We start from the raw sequence: 13,511 nt of genomic DNA, 5'->3' as shown, positions 1-13,511 counted from the left end.
AAGGACCCTCAAGGACCATTGAGTCTCCTGGCCCTCTACCCTGCAAAAATCCTTCCCTTGGCTTGGGAGTGTTTTCCAAACGTTCCTTGAGGAGCCTTGGGGCTGTGACCATTCCCTGGGGAGCCTTTTCAGTGCCCCACCACCCTCTGGGAGAAGAACTTTTTCCTAACATTCAACCTAAATCCAAATGGCCAAGCCGGTCTCCAGTGGATTATGGCAACATTAAACACTCTTCTTTGTTGAGCCTATTTTAATTCCTTCCTTCCTAAGACGAGCTTGGAATAAATCCAGGTGAGCAAATGGTCCTTCATGCCTGGCATAAGTGGTGCCTTTGCAGAGACAAGTGTGGATCACTTGGAAGTGATTCTTTCTGATATCTCTTGCTCCAGCTCTGTGAAGGTGGTTGTCCTCTCTGAGGAGCACAGGGCTTGTGTTCTTTTCTCTCTGATATTCTAGGTGGGTATTTCACACCAGTGAAAAGGGAAAAGGTGGTTGTCTAGGAACACTGGTTTAGCTCCTTACAGCACTCTCAGTTTTCTGCTAGCATCCTTGCAGAGCTTACAGCTCTTGGCTCTGAAGGGTCAGTGAGAGCACCGTGCCCCAGCAGCCATCACAGAGGAGCCAGCATGGAAAATGTCACCACTCTACTGGAGCCTGGCAATCTTCACCTGATCTGCACAAATCTTTTGTTTTAGAGAAGGGACATTTTAAATAAAAGTCACATTTGGTCTGCTTGGTCTTGTTATAAGCTCTTTTGGTCACCACATTGAAGTAGCTGCATCTCTGAATAAGCAACTCTTGTCTTGCAGTCAGGTGCTTTCTGTGTCTCCCACCTGTCCTTGTCTGCCACAGAAAGAAATACATGACCAGCTGCATTCTTGGCAGTAAATTTCAGGTTATTTCAGGCTGTGATGCTGCCCAAAGTTTGTGAGGTACTGTGTGGTTGTATTTTTTTCTAAATTCCAAGAGAGAAGTTGGACTTCTCCACACTTGGGTTGTCATTTTTTCTCCTACAGCAGTTTAAATTCGAAAAATCACTTCTTTAGAGTATTTGAACTGAAACAATTTATTATATTTGAATTATCAGTGCTCATTATCTGCCCCTCTCAGGTGGTTCCCACAAGGAACTGAGCAGAGCCCCTGGTTCCTTTGCTGGCTGCAGTGGTCAGTGGTGCAAGGATCCAGGGATTGTTCTCCACACAATGCTCAGCAGAAGCACATCTCACCCAAGCTCCTCCAACTGCTCTGAGATAACAGGTCCTCATGTTGAGAAAGATTTCTAGAGCTGGACAGCTTGAGGGACTCTGAGATCCAGAATACAACTTTTGTTCCTAGAGAAGTCTCATGGTGCAGAGTGGTGATTAACTTGTCAGTTGTAGGACTCTGGAGGGAGTAATAAGGATGTAGTTGTTCAATTCCTTCAGAATTATTTGGGAGAGGGGATGTGATGAATGGCAAGACCACCAGTCCTAGATTGGTGGATTCAGGATGGAAGCTTGATTTTAAATTTTTTTAAGGGAAGAAAAGTTGTTGGTATGTTCTGTCTTGGCACAAGAAAGGCAGAGCAGGGATGGACAGTGTGCCTTGAGGGAAGTAGCATGTCACTAACAATAAGTTAATAATGCATGTTTCTAATTGTAGTAATAATACAGTTGGAAGTAATAATTCTTATTGCTGTAAGAAAACAAATTGCTTGACTTAAAAGGAGTTCAAATCATTGGGTGCTGCTTTGCCCCCAAGGAGGGGAGGTAGCTTAGGTGGAAATTGGAAGGAAAAGACCTGGCTGTGATCTGTGCTGCTGTGAGTGCTCAGTGGGCAGTGTGACCAGCTGAGTATTGTGTTGTATGTTATTGTGTCATGTGATAACAGCACCATGTTTTCCTGTCATTTCCACAACTTTTCCTGGCTGAAGTGACACACAAGCAACCCTGGGTAGTAATCACATTGTCCCGTTCAGTTTCAAAAGGAGAGAAGCGGACCTCATCCACAAACTGTCCAGCAGGCTACAGTAAGCTTTCCTGTCTGTTAGCCATTGTCAAATCTTCTCCATCCCCCAAAAATGGCATCTCTGAAAGTAATGAATTTGTCTCCAAAATAGTGTCATTCCATGGGGTGATTGCTGTGTAATAATGATTTTGCAAACTATTTATGGTCTCTGTTGAGGTTATTTTGTTGATTCTTATGGCTGTGCCCTTGTCTCTGTTTGGTGTTCTCTCTCAGGGAGCTGCCCATGACCCAGGAGAGGAAATAAAAGAATCAGCATTCTCAGAAGGGTTATTTAAATTAATTAGCTCAGAGTTTTCCAGTATTATCCTGAAGTTCTTGAATCCAGTTTAAGCTTTAAAATCCCACCAGTGGTGGGTTCAGTGAATGTGCTGCAGTCTGACTCATGGCTGAATCAAAATGAATTTGAGATCAATGTGCTCAGTTAAATTCAGCTCAATCTTCACCACTATGGGTGGAGAGGTTTCCTTCATGTAAGGGCAGGGTTAATCAAAATCCATTATAACTCAGTATTTTACCACAGGAGCTTAATGCAAAATATTGATATTTTAAAAGCCTCAGCCAAGCCCCATTGAAGCCAGGGAGACTCTGAGCACGTGCTGGGCTGAGACTTGTGAACTCTGGAAGGGCTGTGCCATCTTCCACTTTTTGTTGTTATCTTTATCTTAACATTTTGGAGGAACAGAAAAAGCCAGAGCAGTCCTAGGTTGAATTTCGGCCTCTTGGTCACAAGGAAAGGGAGGAAATGTGCTTTCCTTTAATCTGGGTAGGTCACAAGTGCAAAACTATTTCCTCCTTTTGCCACATTTTCTGTATCTCTTCTCCATGTCTAGGAATCTATTCCTGAATATAATGAAGCCTCAGGACAGCTTACATGGATCAGAGCAAACCCAAATTAGTTCTGCCCCTCTTGCAAGGATGCTGTTTGTTTATGTAAAGCAATAATTTCTTCTTTTGAGAATCCAAAACCTTGGTGACAGCACCAACATTTCCACCCCCCTAGGAAAAAAAAAAGAAACATTTCTTTTGGAGGCTTTTTCTAGTGAAATTCAAGCTAAGGTTGATATGGTTTTAGCATTGCCCTGCAGGGGCTTAAAATGGGTTTTAGAAATGACACAGACTTTGAGACAGAAGAAACAAAGCTCTCCAAAATCTCTCCAGGCTGTCTGAGAGTCTTGGTAGGAACATGTCAGCCACAGTCCTAAACTGTGTTTGTACTCTGAAGTTTCACAGTGTCATTTGAACCCTGCAGTTTGCCTGGACGTTTTTTTGTTAGGATTTACATTTTAGCTTTGGCCGATGGACCACAAATCAGTTTTTATAACGTCAGCCTTTTTACCAAGCTTGTGGAGAAATAGAATATATTCTCATTAAGCCTAGTGAAAATAGGAGCTTTAGTGAGAGACTTCTGAGCAGAATGCAGCACCAGGCAGGCTTGGGAAGCACAGCTGGTTTGCTTGGATCTTTCTGCTTCTACAGATTTTATTCATGTCAGCTGTACCATCGAATGTGTCAGCTTTTGGGCTCCTTTGAGTCCTGCAGAGCTCTCAGCAAAGTGAAACAGAGGAGATAGGCAGCTACCTACATCTTTTTGGCCTTGCTTCATGTCTGTTGACTTTCAATTTTGCTTAAAAAACCCCACCACCTTTTCTCTGCTTCTTTCAACATTCCTTCTTTTTCATGCCAAGGAAATGCTTGTTTTTAAAACTTGTGGCCTCCCTGCAGCTGGTTGTTAACAGAAGGGCTCGGGGATAAGCAGGCTCAGTTCCCAGCCTGTCTGGGAGCTTCCCAAGGTGTCTGTGGGTCTCCACAGGAGGTTTTGGGGTCCCAGGCCTTGCCATGTGTGTCCAGCTGCGCGGTTTGCGGCGAGCAGCCCCGTGGCCGTGGCGGCGGTGCCTGGCGCCAGCGCCCGCCCTCCGCCTGCCAAGCTGGACACAGCTCTGACAAAGGACAACTGTTTGCAGGAGTTGTTGTCCTGCTTGGTGCTCCTAATCCCCGGGATAACTGCTGTGACAAGCATAGTAACCACCTGCAGTGAGGCATTGGTGCCTTTCAAGTGCAAGGATCGCAGGCACCTCCTCGGCCCCTTTTTTCTTGGCTTTTCAAAAATTTTCAAAAGCAAGATGGGGAGTTGGAAGCTCAAGCCCTGAATGAGTTGTCAGGAGTTGCAGTCACTCTAAGGTGACTTTTGGAAATGCTACTTTTAACTGTTTGAAGAGTATCTAACCCACTTCAGCTATTTATATTATTTTTTAAATCCTATATGAAGCCCCACAAGTCCATCTTACACATCCTGGGCATTTGGAGAATATATGTCCAATTTTGCCCAACATTCCCAGCCTTAGAGAAAGTTAAGATTTCACAGTTTAAAAGCAAAATGGTAGGAGAGGGCACATGTCTGCTGACTTTTGTGCAAGCTGTGATGTGCACTAATCCCAGGGACTGGGCATTAACTACTTTTTACCTTCACTGGGGCCTGGGCTGTGTGGTTGTCCTGCTGTTCTCTGAAGCAGGCTGCTGTAGTATCCACAGCACCAGGATGTAGTGCAGGGTTTAGGCAGGCTTTTTTGCATTTGGAGGCACATCCACCCTATGGATTTATGTGCTTGTACATCTGCAGCAGGACAAACATACAGAAAGATGTCCTGCATTGGCAGTTTAGTTTTCATTGCCTCACTCAAAAATTCCCAATTTAGATCAATGCAGAGAGTCTGTGTTCTAGATTTGCATTTTTTGCATGGCAATCCTTTGGGATTTTGATTTACACTAGAAAAATTTCTTACAAGTGTAGGTTTTTGACATTAAAAGCAATTATTGCATTCCAGTTATGACTCTTGAGGTGGGCCATGCTGCTTAAAGGAAAACTGCCCTGCTTGCATATGGCAAATCAGCTAAATGAGGAAAACCTCTATTCAAGTATCTGTCACTCTGTCAAACTGGTAATTTGGTTATTTGACCATTTCCCTGGGTATTTGAGAAGAGCTAAGCAGGAGCCGTGGTTGCGAGACAAGGCAGATGGCATCATAAATACATAATGGAAATGAAGCCCAGCTCCAGGAGGGAGGGTTTGGGGGTGGATGGTCTTGGTCTGTCTGGATGCAAAGCCCTGGAGGGCAGCAGAGCCCTCGGTGCAGCCCTGGGGAGGAGGGGAAATTCCCCAGCTCCCACCTTCTCCCCTGCAGGCACCATCCTGCAGCTGTGCAACAATGGCCCAGATCTGCTTTCACACCACAGCTGGGGACACACAGGCTGCTTGTGTGACAGGGAAATAATGAATTCCAATTCCCTTTCCCTTCTGGTCGAGGGTCAGAAAAGTAAGGTTTCCTACCCTGAAAAACAGAGGGAAAAGAGGGAGAAGGGTTTAATTGCTTATTTGAATAAATTGCCTTAATGTTTACATCTTTTAACTCCATGAGAACTTTGATAGGGAGTTTTATTTTCCAACAAAAGCTGAAAAGGGAGCTCAGTCTGTGAAATCTCAGTATTTCCCCTCTCTGCCGTTTTTCCTCTGCTTTTTTGAAGAGAATTTGCCTCTCAAAGATCGTGCTCCTTCATGCCCACCAACTGGCAGGAGGTGAGGCAGGAAATGCCCATTTGTCTGTGCTTCCTTGGCATGGTGCTTCTCACCTCCCTTCCTCCCTCAAAACTAGAACTATTTTTATGGCACTGACAAAACAGGATGGTGGAGCTGTTAGACAGAAACCAGTCAGGAGCTCCCAGCAGAAGCTGTCAGTGAGACACTTGGCACATGTGGAGGTCATGTTTCTTTTCTTTTCTTTTTTTTTCTTCCATTTCCTTTTTCCTCTGTTCTTTTCTCCTTTTTTTTTTTTTTCATTTTGCTGCTTTTTTTTTTTTAATTCTTTGCTTTTTAGTAAGCAATTTCCCGGGAGAACCCCACGGAATGCAGGGTTTGTTGTGCACAGAAGCTCTGAGATGGCATCCACCCCACCTGGGCTGTGTTGTAGTTCCAAAATCATTTCTAAATGCAGTGTAGGGGCACTGTAGGGAACAACAGATGGAAATCTTGAGTTGGGCAGGTTAGAGAGCAGGAAACACCACGGCAGACACAGCCCAGCAGTGGGGAGAGGAGCTGCTCCCAAATGCTTTCATCAAACAGGTCGAGAGTTCAGGACATGCAGCTGCCAACCCAAAGTGCAGCAGGGGAAGCCATTTGAACTGTAGCTGCTCCAGTCAATTGGCCTTTTGCCCTCTCAAAACCCGGGATCCCAATAAAGCCCTGTCGTGGTTGGGTCCCCAGCTGGGTGGTGTTTGCAGCTGCTGGTGACCAGTGTGGGATTTATCAGCGTGGAATCAGCCGTGACCTGTTTATTCCTCGGCTGATAAACTCAATCAGCTCCATGTGTTTGGTGGAATCCTCCATGTGTGTTCTGCTCCTTGGGCCAGACCCTGGCCAGGAAAGTGGAGGCTGGATCAAATATCCACTGGGTTTGATAGATCTCTCCTGTGACAGGGGGGTCACAAGGATTTGTGTGCTTCAAAATGTGTGAGATCAGTGTGCCTTGCAGTGGGAACTGTCTGCATTGCTCTTAATGCATCTTGAAAGTGGAAAATATGGGCTTTTGGCTTACTCTATGACTCAAGAAGTGTGAATCAGCTAATTAACTAATGAAAAACTGAAATTTTGCATGGCATTTTAAGATGAAAAGTGTTGCAAATACTTGTGCATTTCCTGCTAATTCAATGGTAGCATTGTTGCATGTGAATGAGCCATTGGGGGCACCTTTGAACTCTTCTGTTCACAAATTTTGGACATTCATCTGCTCCTTAGCAAATCCTGGTGGCTTCAGTAGGGACAGCGTTTGCTTGAGAAAGTTAATTTAGGTGCTTGGTGAAGACACACCTGAACAGGCAGATTTTGTTTTCATGTGTCACAAAGAACTTGTTTTGGTTTTTATAAATTATTGGCTCTTTATTTAGTTTTGGATAAATTAAATTATTATCTATATGTATTGGATTTTGGGGGTTTTGGGTTATTTTCTTTTTTAATTGGAGTTTTACAATAAGGGCAAACTTTTCCTAAAGTCTCACTGGTTCACCCAGAAGAGCTTTGTACCTGTCTTGATGGAATCCCAGCTGGAAGGGAGGCAGGTGCTGGGATGTGGTGGTGTAGAGCAGCAGGAGCTTTGGGGAGATGGGGCTGGGAGTGCTCTTCAGGCTCTTGGTGCTGCATGTTACCAGATCCTGCTCACACCCTGATGAATTTTGTGCAAAGCAGAAAGAACTGTGTAAATGGGTGCTTAGAGTGACTCTATGAGACATATTGAATTTTATGCTGCGGCTGGAGAAACTTATCCTTAATTGAAGCTGTGGGCAAGTGTATGTCATTTTTGATTTAACATTTTCCCTCACCCCTCCACCCCCACCCCAACCAAAATCCTTCGTGGAGTCAGATTGTTGCTGTAGCTTTGTGAACCCCTCTCTTCTAATGTTTAATCAAGTGCTGAAAAGAGACATTTAAAGACTATTTAAAATGTGGAAAAATTGCTTCCCAATATTTTTGACAGAGAGAGACTGAGAACACACAGCATTGAATCATCAGGAAAATTGAAGATTTCCCCTGAGCAACATTGGGATTTTACAGCAGAGGACTTGAAAGACCTTGGAGAAATTGGACGAGGCGCTTATGGTTCTGTCAACAAAATGGTCCACAAACCAAGTGGGCAAATTATGGCAGTTAAAGTAGGTGATGCCCATCCTTACATTTATACTTTAGTCCGTTGGGATGCAGTGTGATGGAGAATTAAAGTCCTTCCATCTAGCACCCATCTGCTGCTCTGTTCTATTTATTTCTGGTGTAAAGGCTGCTGTTTGCTGAAAATACAGTGTATAATGGGCATGTTTTCAGGTGATTTGTGAAGTTCTCATAATTGCTGTGCCCTTTTCAAAATGTCTATCAGGAGCCTGCTGTTCTGAGGGGATCACACGTCTCTGGAGACTGATGATGGGGCACGGGCCTTTCACCTCTGGGTCACTGGTTCAGGTACAGCCTAGGCTGGTGGTAGGCACAGCTTGACATCTCATAGCTTCTTGGTGTCTTTTGTGAAATAAGGTAATGGCTTAAAATTAGCTGTTTATGTCAGCATGTGCCGCGGTGTGGCCTCGCCAGGAGGAGCTGGAATGGAGTGGATGTCCTCTAGGGAATGTTGTGCTCTTGCTGATGTATGATGGAGTGTCTGCTTTGTGCTCACCATGTCAGACTGTCCTGGAGGTGGAAAGCCTAGCAGGTTTCTTGACTGTCCATTTTCTACTTTATGCTACCCCAAAACTCACCTTAGAACCAGGAGCAGCCTCCTCTCCCAGCTGGGCAATAATTGCCTGTCTTGCCACAGCAGTGCTGCTCAATGGGCATCTTTGAGGAGCTGCTTGTCCGTGGAGGAGGGCAGCAGCTGTTCTCTGTCTCTCTGGTCCTTTCCTTTGCTCACTGCAGGTTGCTAATGACATCTATCTTTAACTCTGTTGATGATATTAACTGTAAGTGCTCTTATGGCTCCCAGGAGAAAGCAGAATTGAGCTGTGTAGGAGTCTGTGTTGCTGTCTTTTCCAACTCTCTGTCTTCTTCAGAATATTCCCTGGAATCTGGAGACATTTGCCCCTGCTGGTCTCACATGCCAAGCAGACACATCTCAGCCCCAGCTGCTCTGAATGTAATTCCTACCTGTCTGCAGTGTGTCAGGTTACTGGAGTAACCCTCATCCCTTGGCCTTCCCCAGTAAATATTGACTTCCTCACAGTGCTGGGATCACTGCTTAGGTCTCTTGAGTGTTTTTGATCACCATGCAGTGCTTATTTCAAGCTGGATTTGAGTCCCTGAAAGTCTCCAGTGGAGCCAGAGGTTGCCTGTAGCTAAAGGCTGGTTTCTTTCAGGTGCCTTTGGCAGAACTCACAGGTGTAGTTTGCAGGTGATAGGTTGTAAAACATTGGTGTAGTGAAATGATTCCTGGACAGCTCCATCTTCTCAGACTCAGGGTGTGTGACTGGGGTAGCTGTAGTTTTGCTGAGGGTGTGAAGGGGGCACACCCCCAGGGCTGAGGGGCTGTTTCCTGGAGCTCTGCAGTGGCTACAGCCGTGTGGAGAAGGACTTTGTTGGATTACCTCACGTCATGGAGAAGCTGTGTCTGCTGGCACAGGGCTTCTCTTGTCCCACACTGTTTGCACAAGGGCTTTTCAGCACCCTAGGAGAGCCTTGTTGAGGGCCTGTGGTGCAGGTACAGCCATGTGGGAAGCAGAAGGCACCAGCTCTGTGTCCTTGAAGCACATGGCTGGAGATGGCACGGTGCAGCGTGTTGAGCTGGCTTTCCCAGGGGACGAGGAGTTGTTCTGGGCTTGGGGCCTCACTTTTAAACAAGTAAATCTGCTTTATTTACAGTGACTAAACTGTGAAATGTTAAAGTGGGCTGGGCTGGTGCCACCTTCTTTTCTCTGACCCTGTTTCTTTCAAGCTGGGGAAGAAAGGTTGGAGGGTTTGGGCAACAGCATCATTTGTAAAACAGTAGTGGTAAGCAACTGTTCTGTTTGTCCCAGTGGGGAGAAAACACAAAATTCAGCAAAGGAAGACCTGTGGGTGGAACAGTGAGGCCTCCAAGGCAGCAGCAGCAATTCCCCAGACTGGATGGTGCAGTTCTTGGAGATGAGGTTTCAGGATGGGGCTGAGCTTGGGCTAGTGACTAGTTCATCCCACACTCCTCAGATCTTCCTTTCTCAGCCTCCTGATGCTTTTGGGGCAGCCATGGCTGTGCATTAATCTTCTGCTCCTTCTCTGTCTTAATCTGTCCATGCTGGGGACTGTCCCCCTCCTGCTCTCTCTTTATCTCAAGCTTTGTGGTCTCTTCACTGTGGAACTGTTGCCTTCAGCCATGTGTTCTCCTTCAGCATAAAGCTCTTCTGAAAGAGAAGTTTGAGAAGGGAAGTTGTGCTTTGTGAAAACGTCTCATTTTAGTGAGGCCTTGGCTATGATCTCTGTGGCACCTGCAGCTCTGAGGTGTGGCACTGTGCTGGGGGCAGGTGACAGGGTCCCCTTAGAGCTGGATGGTGTCTGATCATTTGGTTGAGCTGCTGTTGTTCCTGTGCTTCCCCAAGAGCAGCACCGGTGCAGCAGGCCAAGCATCCTTGGAAGGACATTCAACACAAGGAAACAGCTTTGTGGAAGCTGCAAACCAAAAGTTAGCTGTTCTGTACTGCTCACTAGATGCAGAGAAAATTGGTGCAGGGGCCTGTCCCAACTGCTCCTCCATCCTTCTCCACCACTCCCCAAATGTCCGCTACTGTTGCTGCAAACTCCCAGTGCAGTCAGGAAATTCCTACCCCACTTCTGGAAGGGCTGTGTCCTGCTTGCAGCTACCATGACCACAGGCTTGTCACCCCATTCTGCCACAGGGAGATTCAAATCCTCCTTGTTCTGCAAGTGTGCAGTTTGAAACACTGCTCATTTCCCCTGGCTGGAGTCTTCCTCTGGCTGAAGGCAGCTCCTGCTTGCCAGGCCAGCTGGGCACCTCTGGTCACTCATCCTGCTCCCTTCAAAGACTGTGCTATCTTCAAACCCTGTTCCCAGCTCCTTTCTCTTGCTTTTTGCTGTCCTGCCTTTTCCTTGAAGTTTGCCAAGCTTTCCCCTGCTTGGGAAAGTTCAGTGTCGCAGGGCACACGGGCTCCTGTGCCCCCAGGGCTCCCCCAGCACAGCCTTTTTTCTTACCACTGAAGGAAAACAATTCCTGAGGGCTGAAATATCAGCAAAATAACTTGAGATCTGCAGGTGGAGACACTGTTTTCTTTCATTTTTCCCTGTAAGTCATTTTGGACTATCAGCCCATGCTGATGGTTGTGATTTCTGTCCTGGCAGATGCAATCCCGGTACCTTTAATGAGTCTCCTGGAATGGGCAGGGCTGCCAGGCCCTGGGTGAGTCAGGCTTTTCATCTGTGCTCCAGAGTCAGTAGAAGAGGAGGAAAATGAGCCTGAAATGAGCTTTGATGTGTCACTGGCTAAAACCACTCCAGCAAAGCTTCAGCAGGTGGAGCATGGCTGGGATGATGATGATGAGCTCTTGTGCCCTGTCCTGCTCCTCCCTCTCCTTTAGCCTTGGTCATTCTCTGTGAATACTTGTTTTAATTACAAAAAGACATTCTGTGCCTCTTTGGGAACAGGCTGGAGTGGGCTGCAGGAGCAGGGACCTGGTCCTCCTGTTGCTGCCACCTGCAATTGTTTGTGCTTTATGCTTTCTGCCATAGAGAGCTGCTTCCTAGAGCTATCAGGAGGAGGGGGAGAGGATGTAGGAAAAAGGGGGATTTGTGTTCAAACCTTTCTCATTTTTGCCCCCACAAAATGTTGCATTATGTTCTCCTCATCTTCCAAATTTTTATTTCCAAATAAAAACCAATCCTTTCATTCTTTAGATCACTTCCTTTCAGATCTTCCTGGAGATGCACCTTTTTACTCCAGGTCAACTGCCATCACAGTCTTGCTGTCACTGAAAATACACTTTTCATTTTCTTTAGGATTTTTTTGGCATATGAGGTCAAGACTTTTCCAGGTGGGAAAGAGAACAGCCCAGTTTTGTCCAGTGCCAGGTCTGGCTATGCAAAGCAATAAATGCAAGGCCAGTTTGTATGTTGAATCCTCACTTTGTCAGGTTTCTCCTCCTGGCTCCTCATTCTCCTAGGAGAAGTCTCTTTAGTCTCTTTTCCTGGCTGATGTGTGTCTGCTGCACCAGCTCTTTGTGATTTTGCCTGGTCAGGCTTCCAGTTCTACCCACTATCCTTTGATTTTGCTTCTGGTTTCTTGTTTTTGTGTTAGTCTGGTTTTCCCCAGTCCATAAGTGACTTGTGACCATTGTCCTGGGCGTCCCACTGTGCAGAGAGCCCTGGTTCCTCCTCAGGATCTGCTCCAATGCTGTCCTGGTATTGTCTGAGAGTCTCCAGAGTATGTGCAATTCTCCAGCCCTTTTTTGTATTTGCCTCCAGCATCACCACATGGTGTTGTCCCAGCTGCTCCAGGGACTGTGCCTCTTGTTCTGTGAGGGTACCACAAATTAGAGGCACATGGAGAAGCCCCATTTATTTGGAGGAAATGTTTTCTTGGGAAACTCGCCCAGCTGCTGGGGGTTGTAGTTTCTGGCTTGAGGTTTCCTTCTGGCCCTGGTGATAGTTCACACAAAAAGGATGCTTTAAAAGATGCCTGGAATATGAATTTAAAAAAATAGCCCAAACTGAAATGAAAGCTTGGGAGCATTATTCCAGTTAGAGCAGGATGCTCTGCTTTGCACTGAAATGCTGTACATGGTGTGGGTTCTGTTAGCCAGGGTACTTCACAGTGCCTCTGAAGGCTGGGAAAGCTGCTTGTTTGAAAAGTTCATAAAAGAAATAAGAACATATTTAAAACAGTCAACCTTTGATGTGTTGGGTGGCTCCTGTGCAGGTCAGGAGCCTAAACACAGCAGTGGTGTCCTGAGCATCTGGTGTTCCTGGCAGTGATGTCTCAGGCTCAGGCAGATCTTCACTGGCTCCTCACCTCTTCTGTCCTGCAGCAGGGAACACCTCAGATACCTGGGGTTCACCATCAGCACCTTCTCCCAGTTTTGTTTCAACCAGTTCAGCTGGCTGAGAAATACATCACCAAGAGATGAGTGGAGTGGTTTGTGCTTTGGTTGGCCTTCAGGCTTCTTATTGCTGCCCCATGGAAGCATCTTGCACTTCTTTCTAATGGAATTATTTTTCTGTCAGGAATGGTTACAGCTGGGAGAGTAACCCAGCTGGAGAAGAGGGTGGTTTTGTCCACAGTATTTGATTTTCTCCCACCTCAAAAGAAAGTGATCTTCATCTGTAGGCCAGAATTTTCTGTGTCTTCCAATATCCTCAGCCTGACTTAGTCCCACTGCAGTATTGCCTAGTCCAGCCTCCAGTTACAGTCAGTGTCTTCAGCCATGGTTGCTGGTTTCCCGTTTTCTCTTTAGTTTAACAATATTTTTGACGTGCTCTACTTCTTCTCTAAACTTTTCCTAAGGAAATCAGAAGATTTTCAAGATCAGTTGGGTAATTGGAAGTGTCAAACCCACGAGCCCATGAAAGATCCCTGTTTTTCCTGGGGAGGCCATTAAGCCATGGAGCTGTTTCCTGTTCTGAGCACAGTGTCTCTTGCACATCATTTTGGTGGTCAGGGCTTGTTCTCTCATCCACAGCTTCAAACCAGAAGTTCCTGTCTGACTTTCTCAGGTTTTTCCATGGCAGTCTCAGAGCTTAAGAAAGTTGTTAAGTATCAAATGCCCCTGAGAGCAGAAATGAAACATTTATTTTCTATCCCTCCGTGGTCCCTCCATCCTTTCCTGGATGCCTGATAGCCCATAAAGGCCCACCAGAATGATACATTAATATACTTAGCTCCATCCAGGGCCAAATTTCTCTGTTCTTTCCGTGTCCATATGACTTCCAGAGAGAAGTCTTGGGATTTTATTGCCAAACCCTCATTGTAATTCTTCACACAATTGAGTGACACCTTCAG

The 13,511-nt window shown here is 46.0% G+C and overlaps 1 protein-coding gene across 3 annotated transcripts in view; it reads left to right on the top strand.

Moving 5' to 3' along the window:
- The window catches only part of MAP2K4 (mitogen-activated protein kinase kinase 4), a 63,748-nt gene that overhangs the window by 30,227 nt on the left and 20,010 nt on the right, over nucleotides 1-13,511 (top strand). For 2 of the 3 annotated variants that reach the window (XM_071452549.1, XM_071452552.1), the window contains one exon: nucleotides 7,530-7,704. In XM_071452549.1, the coding sequence (XP_071308650.1) occupies nucleotides 7,530-7,704 (175 nt within the window). Of the gene's footprint in view, nucleotides 1-1,912; nucleotides 2,009-7,529; nucleotides 7,705-13,511 lie in introns of all 3 variants that reach the window. The other variant, XM_071452551.1, reaches the window with a different exon arrangement.

This window comes from Agelaius tricolor, unplaced genomic scaffold (genome assembly GCF_023055355.1).
Source record: "Agelaius tricolor isolate 1412-34295 unplaced genomic scaffold, bAgeTri1.0.p SCAF_35, whole genome shotgun sequence".
NCBI classification, from domain to species: domain Eukaryota; kingdom Metazoa; phylum Chordata; class Aves; order Passeriformes; family Icteridae; genus Agelaius; species Agelaius tricolor.
The sequence above is the reverse complement of the archived record's forward strand: the minus strand, read 5'-3'. Positions and strand labels throughout refer to the sequence as shown.